Source organism: Silene latifolia, chromosome Y (assembly GCF_048544455.1).
Source record: "Silene latifolia isolate original U9 population chromosome Y, ASM4854445v1, whole genome shotgun sequence".
NCBI classification, from domain to species: Eukaryota; Viridiplantae; Streptophyta; class Magnoliopsida; order Caryophyllales; family Caryophyllaceae; genus Silene; species Silene latifolia.
The window spans coordinates 38,957,406-38,977,300 of record NC_133538.1 but is presented as its reverse complement, the minus strand read 5'-3'; the positions used below and the strand labels follow the sequence as shown (position 1 = coordinate 38,977,300).

The 19,895-nt window shown below is 33.3% G+C and overlaps 1 protein-coding gene and 1 pseudogene across 3 annotated transcripts; one reads left to right on the top strand and one right to left on the bottom strand.

The window, feature by feature from the left end:
* The first annotated feature begins 44 nt into the window (after positions 1-44).
* On the top strand, positions 45-2,178 carry LOC141627887 (putative LRR receptor-like serine/threonine-protein kinase At1g53440; annotated as a pseudogene).
* Positions 2,179-3,866: 1,688 nt separating this feature from the next.
* On the bottom strand, positions 3,867-18,257 carry LOC141633700 (uncharacterized). Of its 3 annotated transcripts, none has more exons than XR_012538482.1 (7): positions 16,982-18,248; positions 9,015-9,254; positions 8,526-8,615; positions 6,255-6,404; positions 5,247-6,146; positions 4,540-4,669; positions 3,867-4,229 (listed from the first exon to the last, which is right to left on the bottom strand). XR_012538482.1 is itself a non-coding variant. In XM_074446126.1 (7 exons), exons 1-7 carry the CDS (start codon positions 17,582-17,584, stop codon positions 4,104-4,106), a joined length of 1,464 nt encoding a protein of 487 aa, XP_074302227.1. In that variant the 5' UTR covers positions 17,585-18,257; the 3' UTR covers positions 3,867-4,103. The 3 variants fall into 3 exon arrangements, 1 of the variants encoding a protein (XP_074302227.1); XR_012538483.1 differs by having other exon boundaries at positions 6,045-6,146; XM_074446126.1 differs by having other exon boundaries at positions 6,022-6,146; positions 16,982-18,257.
* Positions 18,258-19,895: the final 1,638 nt, after the last annotated feature.

Here is a 19,895-nt window from a genome sequence, read left to right as displayed (position 1 = left end):
TGGGGATGTCGTGACTCCCGAGATAAAAGGGAGACAGAGCATCGATGGTAGTTGTGGAAGGAGTTCCTTCTGGTTTCGACATTGGAAAAGGAAAGAAAAACAAAAGGGTTTGAGAAGAAAGGAGGAGATCGATGAAAAAGGAGCGGAAGCGGAATTAGGTTTTGGAACGAAACCAAGAACCTGATACCATGTTAAAGGGAACGAGTATTGTTGACGTTCAATGTGTTGTGTATTCAATAATATGGAACTCCTTATATAGGATTACAAGAGAATATTGAATCCTAATAAAAGGGAAACAAACCCCTAAAATATCGAAACAATATCAAAACAGTATCGAGATAATATCCGTATCATATCACATAAAGCAAGGCAATATGATACGTATATTATGTGGCCTAATTCGGCCCTAATACAAGGTAATCGCTGTCAAACAGCTGTCTTCAAAATCAAAGCAAGGGAACCGTGAATTTGTCAATTAGATAGGAATGATTTCTGCCTTGCAACACCCAAATCTTGTAAAGCTACATGGATGTTGCATTGAAGGGAAAGAGTTGCTGCTTGTATATGAATACATGGAAAACAACTCGCTTGCTCGTGCACTTTTTGGCAAGTGTCTCTTTACACCTTATAGAAAGTTGAAATTTAATCCTCAATGGACGGTAAATCAAACAATTGTAAATTTGACATGTGCAGGCAAAAATGAACAGAAGTTGGACCTTGTCTGGCGAACAAGGAAGAAAATATGCTTAGGGATAGCAAGGGGGTTAGCTTATCTTCATGAAGAATCGAGGCTGAAGATCATTCACAGGGACATTAAGGCAACTAATGTATTACTTGATGAGGACCTGAATGCTAAAATATCAGACTTTGGTCTGGCTAAGCTTGACGAAGAAGAAAACACACATACAAGTACTAGAATTGCCGGAACAATGTGAGTTCATCCTTGCTTTTTTCTAGCCCTTGTGGCTTGTACATGTCCGTAGAATGCGACTACTTTCATTTGTTGAAGCAAAATACTCGATACTCTAGCTTTGGAATATTATGTAATAAAGAAAATGACCCATCAAAACTAGTTGCCCTCCTTACATGATCAATTAGCAGTTGTTCAATGCAGTTCTCAAGTCAATTTCATGATGGGCCATGTGTTTCGTTGTCGTAAGACTCTAAATCATAAGCCCGCCTTATCCTGCCGTAGTACATAGCATGTGAGACATTGTGATAATCTTCTGGTTCTTGTACGTTTTTGTACTGGGTATCTAAAGCATATTATATTTACTGACACAGTAGTTTGCCCTATTTTCTTATGATTTGAAATGGGTCTCTTCTTCAGAGGATACATGGCTCCCGAGTATGCTATGAGAGGATACCTGACCGACAAGGCAAATGTTTACAGCTATGGAGTTGTCGTCCTTCAGATTGTGAGTGGAACGAGCAATACTAGCTATAAGCCAAAGGAAGAGTTTGTCTACCTTCTTTTTCCTTTTTACCTTTTGTTTATAGCACATTGGTATCTTTGCGTACTTGTTATTATTTGGTGGTACTATGACAAATTGATGATCTGGTGTTTTCACTGTCACAGCATATTACTGTGGCTTTTTCTGCGTTGGTCATATTAACCATATCGATTTCTTTAACATCATTTCCTAACCTTGTTTTCTATATGCTATTGTGAAGGCCTTTGTCTTACAAGAACAAGGTAACCTTCTAGGGCTTGTGGACCCAGCTCTAGGCCGAAGTTACTCGGAAGAAGAGGCGCTAAGATTTCTAAACCTAGCATTACTATGTACCAACCCATCTCCGTCTCTTAGGCCTCCAATGTCTTCAGTCGTGAGTATGATCGATGGTAAAATCCCGGTGCAAGCCCCAACTGTCAAGCGAAGTGGGACGAATGAGGAACAAAGGTTCAGAGCGTTTGAGAGAATGTCGCAAGATGGTAACTCTTATTATTCTATGAGCACACAATCTAGCCAAGCCCAAGGGAGCACTGTGGTGAATGCTCCATGGGCTGATTCTTCGGGTTCCGGCCAAAGCAAAGATGAGACACGAGATTATTCACATACAAGCTCAAATAAATTGCTTCCAGATACCATCTAGATGAAGGTATTGCGACATGAGATTAAAAGAATGGCCGGATCATCTAGAGATCTTTTCATTAATTTACTGAACTAATGAAAAAAAGTGAATTCATTGGTATAAATTGCTCTAAAACCCATAATTTTAGACTAGTATAGATTATAGACCCTATGCACAATATATTTATAGTTTAATTTTTAGTGTATTACATATAGATTTTCAATTGAAAGTGCTAAATTAATTGAAAATTTTGAATATTCATGAAATGTGTATTTAATGAATCTATTTTTTTCTGACCACGCAGTTTATAATATCAACCCTTTTATTAAAACTTCAAATGACTTTGATAAAAATATTTTGTTTGTTAAAGTTAATAATGTTCACGCATGAACATAGATTGACATCTTGTAAGTTTATATTGCTTGTCGCTTCGATTTTGTTGTTTTGGTCAGAGTTCTAAGGATCAAATGTTGTAAAGACTTCAAATGAAGCTTCTTTCAAGTACCTTGTCCTTTGCTTCATATCTCCTATATATTACGGAATTACTTTTTCACATACGAATTTTACTTTTTCACATACATTTTTTCATTATGTTTCCATATAATACCCTTTTTATCTAAAACATCAGAAAATTAACTCTTATAACATTTTTCCTAAAAACTACTTTAACTGATCTAAGGTATTGGACAATGGATCCTAATTCTCAAATTAATGAAGGCTTGTTTATCAATTATTACTATTATTTGTTGAGTTTTATTTGATTAATCAAATTTTATTTGTGTTAATTAATAAAATTAGGGATAATTCTTCAAGTTGCTGAAAGTTAAATTATTAAAGATTAGGGTTAACAAAATTGGAATAGCCAAATACGCAGGCTTCCAAATCATTACTTTTCTTCAATTTAAAGTATAAAGATCATGTCCTCTACTTAGATGGCACATCAAAAAAGCAATTGAAGTTTGCATATTACACTTGAGTTTCGCATTTCTTTGACCTGTAACAAAACTAAGCTGGAGCAATTAAGGCGGGACAGCGTACTTCAGAGCAGGGATGGACTCGCCGGAGTATGGGGGTAGCCGTGGGTGGGGAAGGTAGGGTATGTATGTGCGTGGTTTTGAGCGAGGGAGGGTTGGCTTGGTGCAAGTACAATATGTGGATAAAAAATGACAAGGATACAATCGTAAAAAGCGTATGTGAAAGAGTAAAATCCGTATGTGAAAAAGTACATCCCATATATTAAATGAATAGGAAAAATTCAAAGTTTTCCAGCCTAAAATATTTTCCCTATTTTGATATAATCCCTTATTTTCTTTCCTATTTCAATATAGTTCCCTCTTTAAACTTTGCTTCTAGGTTTTTTGATGATAAAAATTTCATTCTAGGTAAGATAAGTTGTAGCTAAAAGATATGGTATTAAAAGAACTTATAAAACAATATCATTAAATCTGTGTAAAACCTTTTTTTCATTAAAACACACATTTCATGTTGTGAGTATTATTTAAATTGTTTTTTTTTTCTTTCAAATCAAAATACAATGATGAAAAACGTTAAAAAATAACGAATTGTCAAGTTACACTCTATAAATATAGTATACTAAAAGGTTAAATTCTATAAACACCGTGCATGCATTGCACGGGGCCTATACTAGTTTTGCATTAAAAAGAACACACAGTAATCAAGGTATGGTAGGATTAGTTTACAAATAATCAAAATTTCATCTGAGATCGAACTTCCCATGTAAACCCTTTAGATCAGAAAAATATATTTTACTAAATACAGTCATGAAACCATTATGATCACAAGTCGAAAAGATTGCTTGCAACTTCGATTAAGCAAGCATCGAGTAAATTCCTCAACACTGAAATTTATCATTTTAATACGTAAAGATGACAGGGTTATCCCAAAATTTCAGAACCCAGACAAGCAGGATGATAAGAGGCTAGAATGCTAGATATTTACAGGTGGAATGGTGAGGTATGTTTACATGTGAGATTATATACATAATGCCCGGTACATTGAGGGCCTTGAGGCTAAAACTCGATACCGCTGTTCAATTGCACAGAGAAGGCCGGTCTTCCTACGTTGTTGAGGGGAGTCTCCACTCTCAGTACTACACCGGTATTCCCAACGTTCCCATTCCATTTAGACCTGCCAAGCTGAAAGTGTTTTGGGCAAAGCGCACAAACAAATGAACTTAGTTACAGTTTTATCGATACAAATAGGATTGAGATGGTCTTGCATTAATATAACGCGAGACCAACCCAGTGCAATAAAAATCTCCTCCCACATACATGAACAAACTAAAAACTCAAATCAAGGGAATAACTATCTCATACTCCGTATTAAGAATGAGAATTTTTTGTGTTATCGCTATTAGCTATCAATTTCTGACCATCATCTAAAGGGATGTTACATAAAGGGAGGGTAGAAAAAAAGGCAGGAAAAAAAAAACATTGAGAAACTTACTGATACAGATGCATATGCTGAAGGATATGTGGAGCATGAACATCCATAGATCAGACTCAACTGCTCCTTCACAGAGTGAATAAGTTCTGCTCTTACTCCTGGATCACTTCCGCCAATAGTGGGGCATAGACTAAAACACAAATTAAATAATAAGATGTATGCAAACGAGCAAAAAAGTACGATCTCTATGTTCAAAAGACGTGTTAATCTTCAAAACTACTACTCCAGCACTCCATACATCATTATGGCTTCCACCTTAAGTGAAAAGGAGTCAGAAGGGACGACTACAAAGGAAAACGCCTACAACCTACAAACCAAAGAAGTACACTACTGTTCATCCCAAACTCTTATTAGTCCACGTGAAATACAAATAGTGTAACTTGAAAATTTTATATACTTATGCTTGAAGCCTAAATCCCAATCTTATACTCCCTCCGTCCCGGTCATTTGTTGTACTTTGGTTTTGGCACAAAGACCAAGGAAAGAGGAGATGCCAATTACTAAATGACATGTGGACCAAATTGAGTGTGAATGATCAAATTGTTCATCAAATACAGTCCTAAAATAGAAAGGACAACAATTGACTGAGACACCCCAAATGGAAAATGACAACAAATGACCGGGACAGAGGGAGTATCACCAATAGATAAAAACAAAAGCCCTAACTGCTGTCCTGCTGCCTCTTATCAGAGAAATAGGTTCTCTACCTCTACTCTATGTTTTTTTTTTTCCGGTTTTCTGCTTCAATTCTCCCCCTACTTCGCCCGAATCACCCCCTAATAATTCTGCTTCTTCCTCGGTTGCCTTCTATTTCTCCTTTCCAATTTTCTAGTCCCACTCCACATCAGCAACCACCCACAAAAGATTAATCATAAACAATAATCAGGAATAATCAAACAGGATGAATGAAACCGTTAGGATAGAATCCACTCATTAATCAGTGTTCAGTGATATTCTACAATGAATTTTTTTTCCAAATTCATCGTAAGCATTTTAGCTTTTTATTTCTTATGTTGAGGAGACAGGCAAAATAACTAAAGGGTGCTCCCTCTATCATATTTATATTGGCTGCCTTCGACTTTAATGGTCAACTCTGACCGCTATTTTCTATAAGTATATGCAGATACACCTTCTACGAAAGATAACTTGTTAATACGGAGCAGTTGTTTTGATAAATCAAACATGACAAATTTGATATTGTACCACTATATATATGTATGTTTGGAGAGATTCATGGTGAAAGTTGACCATCAAAGTCAGAGGCAATATAACTATGCAAGTGCGATGGAGAGTAGTAGACTAGTAGCACATAAAGTTGCAAGCATATTCAGCCACAATAAAGAGCAACCCATAAACCAAGTTCAAATACCTCCCCCACCCTTTATTAGTGTTCCAGCCTTATACCTCCATTCTTACAACAAACAAGGAACCCGTACGGAAATGAGAAGTGGTGATGAGGCTTAGAGGATAGAATATTCATACTTAAACTGGATAGTTGGTCTCACCAAAAGACCTGAGCGTTTCCAAGCCAAATCTTGCGTAAAACCAAGTGCAAGTGATTTATCAGGCCATTGTACCAAAGGAGTAACTCGCGTACCCCATTTATTCTGAAAACATATGAAAATGAAGCACAATCTCTCAAAAAAGAATCATCTTACAAGCACCAAATATTATCGTTAAGCCCCACAGCCCTGCAACAGAGTTTGCAATCCTACCTTACAAGAAAAGCTGAACCTCATCTCCCCGGGATACTGACCCTGAACTTGAAGAAGGCCACCAGATATAGGAAGGAAGGCACTAGTATTTAAGCCTTCCCCTGCCACATAAGTGAGCTGCCCATTTGGAAATTGCACGTCCATGAATGACTGCAAGAAGCCCAATCCACACAGGAATAGTGTTATGGTCTCATGAATGAAGAGAGTACATTGTATATTAGCATCGGTCATCATAACTATGCAAATAAAGGATCAAATCATAACTCCTACCTTTCTATACTCATCCAAAACTCCTGCCTTTTCCATATCCCATTTCTAATACTTATCCTTGTTAAAAAAAAAAAATTAAAATTGTACCATTGAATATTTACTGCGAACCTCCTACCAAAAGTCTGTTATAGGCAAACAAAAAAAAAGATCTTTCATGATTGACATCAGCCGGAAAATATCTTTTTTCGCTAAAATCGTCTTTTGGTAGGAGGTTTATAAAAGGTGCTGCAGTAGTTAATCAAGCACATCCTTAGTGATTGGAGCAACAAAACATATTTTTTTTAACACACGGCTTTAATCAAGCCAGCTGCCAATGAACAAGTGAGCAGGAAAATTAGGCCCTTGCTCTTTCATATAAGCACCTTACTCAATCACATACAACATTTCCAATTATACCCCTTCCATTTTGCACTCCTATTTTACACCCCACCCCCCCCCCCCAACCACCACCTCCTCCTACCACTACTCACCATGGACCCACACCTCTACCACCACCCCTGCCATCCTTGATGCCACCCATCCCCACTTGCGACTCTCGCACCCCTCTCCCCCACCCCTAATTGAATGCCGTATGATGGATCATTTGAGAAGAATCAAAGGGCATTGGTTAATTTTTTTACTACTATGATTGATCAAAAAATCCAAATTAAATAGCCCATTGTTCCCATATGCATGTGATGGGTAACTTTCAGAACAAATCAATTTGATGTACTCTGTTTATCACTTTGGGAATGTCACCACAAATCACTTCCTCAAAAAAAGACCAATTAAAAGAAGATTTAACCCTAATTATATAAAAAATACGATTCAATTAACTTGGTCCAATTAAGAATCTTATGATTTATTGATAAAACGAAGAGAAGTACTGATTGTAAAAGAGAATTAGAAATCTTAATTGGCAAAATTTGAAGGAATTAAATTAGGTTTTTAGTGAAAATAAAAAAGAAGGGAGAATTTATAGTTACAATTTGAGGTGAGGGGTATTGTTTGGAAATTTTATGGAAAAAAGTATGTGAAAGAGTAAGATGCATATGTGAAAAAGCAATTACGGAAATTTATCCAGATCCTTGGTAACATACTAGTTGAACTGAATATCTACGCTTACCGAAGTTGACTCAACCTAATCAAATCTATCCATAATTCAACAACATTCCGCTCTGAACTGAATATTCACGCTTACAGAAGTCAAATTCCATATGGCAATGGCAGATTTTCGAAGGGCCAGACAGGGGTCAGATCCCCTTGACAGTTGACATCAAAGAAAAATTAGATATGTAACATATCCGGCATATAGTTGATTGACCCTGATTCGCTAAAAGTTAGCTGGTTTTACGGTAAAAATAAGATCCTTCAGTAATAACCAAGAATCACCTAATCTTTTAAACAGTGTAGCTCCCTCCTTTCATCAAAATCCTTGGACATCAGTATTCCCATCAACTCAAACAAGTGATATCACAATAACTGTATCTACAATAATCTCTCTTGATATTCACAAATAACCATCCTGTTGTGATTCTATTATTCAGAGAATCCATAATAGAAAGCATATTCTAAGTTCTAACCTTAGATAAGTGGCGAAAAAAGGATATAGCATTCTGCATGCATACACAGTTACACATCAAGCATGGAAAAAAGGTGAGCCGTTAGCCCGTTACCTATACTTGCTTGTCACTTAGCCTCTATTAAGCTAAATGCCGAAACCTAAGCACCAAACCACATGCCAGTAAACTCTTTGAAATGTTAATAGCTGAAGAGAACTTCCCTCACTACCCCTCTTCCCGCAATTTACACCTAAAAAGGCTATAAGCAGGAAGTTTTAAAAAATGTGCTTTTGTATAGTCGCTAGCCAGAAATACAGCGAGTAATTGAGAATGATGTTCAACAGTAAGTGTTACCGGGCAATAGCTAAATAAGTTCATCATTGTCATATAGAGTTCACTCAAGATAGAACAGAAATAAACTTTCAATCTTTATTCTGAACAAAACATCTGTTTGACTTACACAAGCAAAAGGATTGAGACAAATCATCGACATCACAAGCCACCTTCTATGCTTTGACCAAACTGCCGGACAGATGGAATGTAAGCCATTCTAGAAACAATGAAACAAAATTTTAGTACAAGTTTATATGACCAAAAAAAAAATATTAACTGATTGGCATAGAATAAACATAGGTCCACATGCACATGCCAGAAGCAAATGTATATTAGTAAACAAAACTTTCAGAACCTTTAGACATATGAGATGTTACAAAGTAACCTGCCCAAAAAGTGTTATCAACAACAAGAAGAGAGCCTTAGACGCAGTCGGCTAACATGAATCATCAATTACAACCGTCAACATGTAACATAATGAAAAGAAAAAAGAATTTTAGGAGGAAAAAAGGGAAAACACGATAAATAGTCAATAATTAAAAAAATGAGATCCCATATTATAATAATAAAAGTTTTAAAATTTCGTTGTTGAAACTTATTTCAGCGAGGGATATACCTTTTTGTCATAGCCGTACCAAAGCAAATGTCTCTTTGACAAATGAATAGGCAAGAGAAAAGTTGTATCACGGATAAAAAGTAGAGGTCCAAGCTGGACAAGGAATAGAGATGAATTCTCAGTCCCTGATGTTGAGCCTCCACTAGATGCTTCAAGTCTCCATAAATCTCCACGTGCAACAATAGAATTTTGTACATCACGGGATCTGCTGTGGTATGCCGATGTTATGTTGACAGACCCCTACAAAAATTAGCCCATAGTCGAGTCATTAGACTAGATGAAAAGACAAATGTCGGGAACAAGGAAGCAAACCACCTTGATTAATCAGAAGACACTGAGCTCCACCAAGTCCGTTACGGAAACGAACAATTAAGTAAAAGCGAGGAAGAAGTGTCAAATAAGGCATAATAAAACATCATCTTCCAAGATATAATATTCTAAGAGAAAAAACGACAATTAGAAACAGAAGACAATACCAAGTTTTAAGATATACTAGGTAGTATCTCGCGCTTCGCGCGGCCTGTTTTAAAATTTTATTATTGTAATTAAAGAAAAATAATATAATTCATATATGACCTTTAATATTTGTATACTTATAAATAAAAATAAATAATTTTTTCTCAAATTTAATTTTTTTATGTTTAAGTACAATGTTTTAAAATAAAATACATTCAATTTTAATTAAAACTAATAAGTGATAGTTAATTATGCATGATCAAGGTTTTATAAATAAATTTGTGACTGATCAAATATCATATTATTTAAAATAAAATTTGTTCGAATAATGCAACAATCAACATTAAGCTCTCAAATTATATCATTTCACGGTACGTTATGTTCCAAATCAATTAATATTTGTTCAATATGATGTGAATATAACTTTATACAATTTTTAATTTTTAATGTATAGCATGTGATATTTATTATGATCCAAACTCATGTTATTCAAATGTTTTGATTGTGTCTTGCATGTGTTATGTGTCAAACATACCTATAAGAAATTTACACCTTTTCTTTTTTTAACAACCATATATAACGGTATTTAAGAGTTTACCTGTTAATAAAATAAATTGAACTTTCTCAAATATTATTTTTTGAGGTTTAACTTCAAAGTATTTAAAAGATAACATATAAAATATTTAACTAAAAGTAATATTTAGTTAGTGATAATCAATATTTTATACTTGACGTATACACATTTAGTTGAATATATTAAGGGAAAATGTAATTTGTTTTTTACTTTTCATGTCGTTCATAATACTATATTAGTTAATAATCTTTATTTTTGTTTTGATTATTCAAATGCACTCATTATCACTGTTATTCAAATGTACTCACGATCACTGTGTATATACATACTCGTTATCACATTACTCAAACCTCTCAAAATCTTATATATATTCAATATCTCACAATATAATTTTTTTTCATTCCCACCCTATAAACTTATCTCTTAGTAGTTTTCTTTAATTTCCGTTGCTAATAAATACAATGACTCTTCCAAATATATTTTTCTTGATGGATTTAATGGTCTAAGTTTTTTAACTTTCTCAAAATATTTTTTTGCGTAAATGTAAAACATTGTGAGTTACTCACTTTAATCATCTCTACATACAAAATATTTCAATTAATATATTCAAAATTATACTCAATTGAAAACATTTTTCGCAATAAACGTAATTATTTACTTTTTAGAATTTTTATCAAAATATTTTTTTACTAAATTTAGAATCAAATCACCGTAATTATTTAATTTAATTTTATAATAAAATTTATTAAACTATAATTAATATTTTTCTAAGATTTATACAGCATTTATTATGTTCATGTTAATGATTAGCTGTAATTAATGCTTGTCATTAAGGCTGTATAGGACACGTGGCGCATCCACAGCATTTCAATCCAGTTTTATATATATATATATATATATATAGAGAGAGAGAGAGAAAAGAGATCATGTAAATCCACCATATGTATTTGAGTCCATAAGTTCTATTAAGGGCCCTTGGATGGTGAAAATGGATGGCGAGGATCAACCTCCAAAACGTGTGTTTATGGAGTAATATCACTCATTCTCTCCTCCCTCACTAATCCTTCTAATTAATCACTAATTCACTATAACTTCCTTTCCTCTCATCCACTTCTCTCACATATCACACAACTCATCTCCTCTCTCAAACCCCAAAAAATTAAAAACCCAAAAAATCCAAATAAATAAATAACCCCAAAAACCCAAATAAATAAATAAAATCCAAATAAATCAAAAAACCCAAAAAATCCAAATAAATCAAAAAACCCAAATAAATCATTCATTCCTCTCTTCCTCATTCACCACCACCCACCACTATCCCATCCGACACCGCCCACCCCCACCGCCACCCACCTCCACCACCGCCGTCGGTAAATTTTACAAACTCGTTTTTTTTTTTTTTTTTCAGATTTTGCGTCTCGGTTTTTTTTCACTTTTTTTTTTCCTTTAGATTTTGTGTTAAATTTGTTGTTTGAGGTCCGTTTATTTTATTTGTTAATTTTTGTTGTTATTTATTCTTTTCAAATCTCTTCTTGTTATACGTTTTTTTTTTAAAGATTTTGGGTTTTAAATATCGTTTTTTTTTGTGATATACTTTTTTTCATCTAAGATCTACTAAAATATTTTTCATAAAATTTGTTGTTTTAATCTTAGCTATATTAAAATTCTTATAATTTGTTGATTTTTAATCTTATATTTCACATTTTTATAAAAAAATGATATAAAATGACTAAAGTATACACAGTTATGGACAAAAGTTATACTGTTATGGACTAAAGTTATACAAAAATGGTCTAAAATTATACATAAAGTTATACAAATAAGGACTAAAGTTATACAAATATGGACTAAAGTTATACAAATAAGAACCAAAGTTATACAAAAATAGACTAAAGTTATACAAAAATTGACTAAAGTTATACAGATAAGGATTAAAGTTATACAAAAATTGACTAAAGTTATACAAATATCTACATTAGGAATGTGTTGAACTTCTACTCAATGAATGTATAACTCTAGTAACGATATGAATAACTTCTACCCAACGAATGTATAACTCCAGTAGAAATGTGTGTAACTTCAATGAAAGTATTTGTATAACTTTTGTTTTCTCATTTCTCTTTGTTGACAAATGAAAAAAAATATAATTATAACAACGAAAAATTACAAATAAAAACCAACACTATAAATTTGAATTTATATAAGTACTGTTTGTATAAATTTAGTCCATATTTGTATAACTTTTAATCCATATTTGTATAACTTTAGTCAATTTCTGTATAACTTTAATCTTTATTTGTATAACTTTAGTCATATTTGTATAACTTTAGTCAATTTTTGTATAACTTTAGTCCTTATTTATATAACTTTAGTCCATATTTGTATAACTTTAGTCCATTTTTGTATAACACTAGTCCTTATTTGTATAACTTTAGTCCATATTTGTATAACTTTAGTCCATTTTTGTATAACTTTAGTCCTTCATATGTATAACTTTAGTCTATATTTGTATAACTTTAGTCCAAAATTGTGTAACTTTACTACAAAATCGCATAACTTTAATCCAAAATCGTATAACTTTAGTGCAAAATCGTATAACTTTAGTCTAATATATAACCGAAATCCTAAAAACCATCAATACTAACTTTAAACCAACAATACTAGATCTGGAAAAAAAAAAAGCCATTATCTAAATATCAAAATGTAATATAAGACATAATTGAAATAAAAAAATATAAAATAAGTAAATAAAAACACACAACAAAATAGTATAACTTTAATTTTTGAAGAATATAACTTTAGTCGCAAATAGTATAACTTTAATGTTTTAAGGGTATAACTTTAGTCGTAAATAGTATAACTTTAATGTTTTAAGGGTATAACTTTAGTCGTAAATAGTATAACTTTAATTGTATTTACATATAGTTTTGAAAATTCAAAATAAAAAAAGTGATGAAAGTTGAGAAGAAAAAACTAGATATGAAAAATAATTAAAAAAAAACAAATAACAATAACAAAAAAAAAACCCCATAATAACAAAAACCCGTTAATCTATCAAAAAAACCTGTAAATCTAACAAAAAAACCAAATATAAACAAAAAACCAAATAACAATAACAAAAAAAAACCCTAGAAGTAAATCATGATTCATCAAAAAAAAATTAACAATGAAATACAATACAATAACAATAATTGAAATAAAAAACGTCAGATCTAAACATTTAAATATTTAAATTTGAAAAATTTATATATCGTGTGTATAACTTTAATGCACGCAGTGTATAACTTTAATAGACAAGATGTATAACTTTAGTCCAAAATTTGTGTAACTTCAATTTATACAATGTATAACTTTAGACATTAACAGTATAACTCTATTTTGATTATTGTATAACTTTAGCCCAAAATATGAAACTTAAAAAAAACTTGAAAAATAACAAATAACCAAATACCAATAATAAAAACCAAATAACAATAATAACAATAACAAAACAAAAAACCAAATAACAATCACAAAAAAACAACACCCTCAAATCCTAAAGCAAATCTAAAATCTAAAAAAAAAAAAAAAAAAAAAAAAAAAAAAAAAAAAAAAAAAAAAAAAAAAAAAAAAAAAAAAAAAAAATCTGAAATTTGAACGAATCTGAGAAAGGGTTCTCATGAGTTTGTTTTTTGTTCAAATTTATTTTACTGAAATAAGGTGTTCTCAGATTCGTTTAATTTCACACAAAAGAAAAAAAAAATTGACGAAAAAAAAAGAACGAAAAAAAGGAGAAAGGAAGAGCGGGGAGGGAGAAAGGTGTCGGTGAGGCGGCAGCGGGGAGGGAGAAAGGCGGCGGCAAGGAGGGAATAGATCTGGTGTCGGGTGGTGGTGGGCGAGTTGTGGCTGCCGGCAGAAGGTGGTCGGGATGTTGTCGTGAAGGTGTGTGGTGGGAATGGTGGTGTCGGGATGTGGTGGTGGCAGGCGACGGGAAGAAAGGAGTGATGGGGTGGTGGTTGTCGGGTCGTGAATGTTGCTGCTGATGTCGGTGGTGTTGTTGGTTGTTGTTGCTGGTTGATGGAGGCCGGCTGGTGTTGATGTCGTCATTGTTGTTGGTTTTAGTTTTTTTTTTTTTTAGAGAGGGTGGGAGGAAAATGAGAGAGAAAGAGTGAATGTGAGAAATGAGAGAGGATGAGTGAATGAGGAAGTGAGTTAGGAGATTAGAATGGTGAAAGAGTTATGATTAGGAGGAGTTATACAGGATTAGGGAGGGCGATTAGGGAGGTTCATTTGTGACCCTTGAATGAGATGTAATCTCATCCCTCCATCCCTTCCATCCTAAGGTCCTTATAAGGACTTAGGGACTCATAAGATGTAAGGGACTTATGAGAACCCTTCTATATATATATATATATATATATATATATATATATATATATATATATATATATATATATATGGTTTCTAAAACCAAGTGTGATTGCATTTCTTATTTTAATATAATTCACACAAGGGTGTGAGAAGATGCTTAATTAGATTGATTACACCCTTTTGAGCCAAATTTTACAGCTCAATTGGACGGTGGTGGATTAACGTATTTAACTCCAAACAAGAAACTGGAATCAACTTAGGAAAGACTCAAGGCTAAGCTAATAACATCATATACTTCTCTAATGCAAGAGCCAAAGAAGCTGACTTGGCATCTCAATTTTTTCCCACATCCTTACGTGGCAGAAGATTAGAGACATTAGAAACATTAAAAATATATATATATATATATATATATATATATATATATATATATATATATATAAAAAAATTAATAAAACAATATACATAATAAACAAAACGGCAGGATATTTTTTCCATATTAGTCAGAAAAGTTGCAGTTTTTGAGACTTCATGATTGCGAAAACTATGGAAACTCCTAAACTTTAGCTAACCATAACCAATGTTGTGGGTACAGAATCTTAAACATTTGACTTAATTATAGTAACGTGATTTTCGGATTATTGTTTTCCATATTATAGAGATAGAGATAGAGTAGATATTTCATCCAATTTATTTACAAATAATGCCATGTAAAAAACCATATAAATTACCCCAATCACTATTAATCGTTCACAATTCACAAAACCCAAATATAAATTTTACCAATAGAATTATTATAGTCGTTATATTACCAATCTGTAGCGGAGAGCAAGTCGAAAATCAATGTACCATTGCTTACTAAGAGCGATGAATCGAGCAACGATCATTCACCATAGTTGACTAGGACTTGCTTTTGCTAATACTTGCCGTCAATGACAATCTACTCGATGTAGCTATAACCAGCTTTTGAGAAGTTAAATCGGAGAAAGAGAAATTACATCCAGCTAATCTAATCATCGGAATAAATTTTGAAAAAAAAAATGCAAGAGAATAGAAGAAGTGGTATGCAGGTGTGAGTTTATTTGTCCTTTACTAGAGATGGTTATGGTTGGAGGACGGCTGTGAAGACTGAAGAGCTCCATTTTTTTTTCAATGTTTGTTTATTTACCAATTAGTGTTCAATGAGTGATGATAGTTTTTGTTCGGTCTTCTATATCCGTCTTAAGAATAAAAAGGATTAAATAACACCCCATTTTTATGGATGAGACAAACTTTGTTAATTTCAATGCATTTTGTTTTTTTCTTTATGTGTAATCCGACCCCCCTTTACCCCGCAATTTGCGGGAGCCATTGAGGCACTGGGGTATTGTTGTTGTTGTTGTTGTGTAATACTTACCCAACTTAAGGTTGAGATGGATATGTCCGTTTTAAGGTTAAGATATTTGGTACGATTTTTTTTCCTTTTTTCCCCCTTATTGCAGTAGTAATTACTTGCTTCGTATAAGTTACAAGGGTTACAATATTAGTATAGTATTACTCAGTACACTTTATCGTACGTTTTTCCTACTATTATTTCATGTATGTAATCTCATAGCAAATGAAATAAATTTTAAGTTCTTAACTTAAGTTTCATATTTTCTGTATTTTTCTATCGAGCTTCATATTAAAATCAGACGTTTGAGCTAGAATTTTTTTTTTTTTTTGGTGACGAGGGGTTTAATCCCCCCGGGCCCAGGCAATCCAGCGTCAGCGTCACCACCTGGACCATGTAAACCACCCCAATTGGGGCCGCCGAGATAACCGTATGCATTGCTCATCCGTGAGTTCGAACACGGGACCTCGCAATTCTTGCCTTTGCAAGCTTTGAGGTTACCCAAGTCTACCACTAGACTGCAAGAACTTGGTTTTTGAGCTAGAATTTTGGTATAGGTAAGTATAAGAGTTGAATATATAGTTTTTCATGGATCATAAATCAAACTAAACGCCGGATATGTAGATGGATACTTTCACTCTTTATGGTTAAAAGTGGATGGATTCATGATTTCATGCTAATGATGCGTAAGGTGTTAAATTTTTCAACTAAAAAATTGGGTATTTACCTCTTATTTGATAAATTATTTTAATTATTGTTATAGTATTACATTAATACACACTTGATACTTTATACATATACGAGTATAATATAAATCATATTTATAAAAGGGCCACAGTTTATGATTGCGAATAATTTGATTCACTAAATAAATACTCACGGAGTAAATTAAACTATAAAATTTTAAATATCATCAAATATTTTTATTTAAATTTTTTAAAACAGACCTGTGAATTTCACGGGTTTAAAACTAGTGTACTTCAAACGAGAACAAGAAAAAAAAACATGCCCCCACAAAAGCACAACCCATAACACAACAATACAATCATTTCAAGTAATCAAAAGAACATTTTAATCAGTACTACCAAACTACTGAAAGAAGTTGAAACAAATAAAATAAGGGGAAAAGCAAATATCGTGTACAGATACAACTGCATAAATAAGTAGAAAATACGAACTCATAATCTTCCTAAAATACAATTCTCAAAAGTATACCTGTGATTTGCCAAATAGACTAGCAATCTTCAAATTAAACCCTGAAACATCGTCGTTGCCACCACCACCACTATCACCCTCGTTCTCCCCAAGCCTTAAATCCCCCAACTGCTCAGCCAAAGACTCCAAATCCTCCCTAATTAAAATGCTCATATCAGTCCCAGGCACACCAAAACCATTCACCCCACCATGAACAACCTTAACCATCCCTTTATCACTCTCACCACCACCACCACCACCGCCCAAAAACGGCACGATTGATACCACCCCCATTACCTGTTGAACCAAACCATTAAAGAACCCACCAAACTCAGCCCCAGCTTGACCAATCCTATTCCCAATGTCAACAATTGGGTTGTTGTGGTATCCATTTAAACTCCCATTAATTGGGGTAAAAATGAACTCCCTAGGGAAGATGTTTTGAGCAAAATCGACATCGAAAAGAGGGGGTTTAGGAGGGTTTGGTAATGGTGGCCATGGAAATGAAGGTGGGCTAATGTGTGAATGAATTAAACCTGAAAACCCTTGTGCAAGCTTATCAGCCAAATCTAAACCATGCCTTTGCACCTCTTCCCACGCCTCAAACGACCTCTCTACCGACATTCTACACCAAGATGTAACCTTTCTTTCACTTTGTCCTTAACTTTCACACAAAAATCAAGTGACAAGTAATCAACAAGGTTAAAACTAGGGTTCCTACCCTTCAAACTTATAAAATAGAAACTAAAACCACAATCACTTCCCAAGATGCAAACTTTCTTCTATTTTCACTCAAATTAACATCAACATCGAATTAACCTTCAAATCATTGATACAACCCAAAATTCATCCAAAGATTTAAATTTTCTTCGAATCCTCTACCCAAATACTCCTATTGAGTACCAAGAGGAATGAAATTATTGTATTTGAGCTCCAAAAATTGAAAAAATCCAACTTTTCAAGCAAATTAGGCTCGAAATAATTACCTTTTATACTATCCTTTACCCTATTACTAAAAACCCACAAAATTTTACAAGATAATGAGTAAACAAACCTGCTTCAAATCTGGGTTTTCTTCATCAAAGTTACACTGAACTACCCAACAAAAAAAAATTTAAAAAAAAAAGCGAGATAAGGGAGTGAGTTATGAGTGATGGGTGGGTTGGTGATGAAATTGATGATCAAACAAAAAAAATAAACTAAGGGAAAAGATGAAGAGATTTTGCGAGGAAAGAAGAATTGACACGATTGTGAGGAATGGGTTTTTGTGGACAAAAAAATGGGACTTATTTTCGTCACCTTAAAATATAGGATTTCATTTATATTATTATTTTATTATTAAAAAAATAAAAGCGAATTCTAGGATAGAAATACTTAAATTATACGTAATTTATTTTCGCAGTACACATTTTACTCATTTCAGTACAATTTGTACCAAAGTTTTCATTTGTCTATCCTTGGCTAAAAAAATCAAACATAATTCTTTCTACTCTCTATTGTTTCATTCTTAACTTCCTTCAATCTCCTTTAAATTATTCAATTATGAATGATTATTCGAATATAGAACCGGTAATTAATTTATTAATCCATTTTTAATAATCAAATTAACTCTTTGCTATAGTTTTATATTTTTTTAATTATGATTTATGTTCAAATTAATTATTGTTGATGTGGGATGATAGGGATATTGGTGTAGTTGAATTTCATCAATGACATGGGCATTCGTCGCTGTAGACAAGGATGATAGGTGTTTGCCGGATTTCGGCCGTCATATGTAGTACATTAAAAGAATCAAGGTAGTAAAAAATAAACGTAGTACACGGCAGCATAGGTATAATGTATATGTATGTAGTATAGACCGTAGAGTACAACGTACTACATTAAACATAAAGAAAGAAATATTCAAGGTAGTAAATTAGTACTACAATAGAGAAAGTTACACCGCCAGTGAAATAGACGGCTGATGAATCCCCTCACACAAGGTCGGTAACAATCATATGAATAATGGGTTTGTGAAATTAGAGGGGAATGGAGGATGAAATTAAATGGAAGTTTGTAATTAGAGAGAATACATTAGAGAAAGGTTAGAGAGGAAAAGTGAAAGGATAAATAAAAAGGGTATAATTGTCAACATTGTCCTGTAGCACCCAAATTATAAAGTGTTCTAAATTGAGTGTTTATCCATCGACCATCGTTTTCTTAGTTGTTCCCCTTTGTGTTGGGGAGCATGGGTTTCTTTCTTCCACTAGATTTTGTTTTTGAATGGAAATTGATTTAGTGTGTTTTTTGCCTTAAAAACAGTTTTTGGCCTTAAAAACAGTTTTTGGCCAAACATGTAACACCCCATACTTCAAGTGCCTTACCAGGACCACTTAAGGCATGGAAATGCTACCATCTCGGTTACCCGAGGCAATGATAATCAAATGGACAGTAACGAAACGTACTTTAATAGTAATAAAGTTTAAAGCGATACAACCAACTCCGAAACTGATAAATGAAAATACAAAGGTTCTCAAAACTGTCAAAACGACTAAACAAAATAAGAGAATGTTCGACACAACGGAAGACTTCTAAAACAGCATCGTGATGACTCAACCCAGCTATCCCATGCGCATCAACTCATACCTGCTCAATAACTGCTCACCACCCCCGAATGGATCACCACAGTTTTTAAAACATTTAAACGGGGTCAGTACTGATTACATAAAACAAACAGCTGCAATAAGACAATACAACAAACAACTCAATCATGACAACTCAATCAGCACAACTCCATCTCATCTTCACACACCTAACTACATACTGTAACACCTCCATTTACTCAGGAGCCTTTAGCTAGACATTCCCAAGTAAATAGAACCGTTACCATCTCGGTTTTCCGAGGTAGTGAATAACAAAGTCCAACTCACCAAAGTACTTTACATTAAAAACTTAA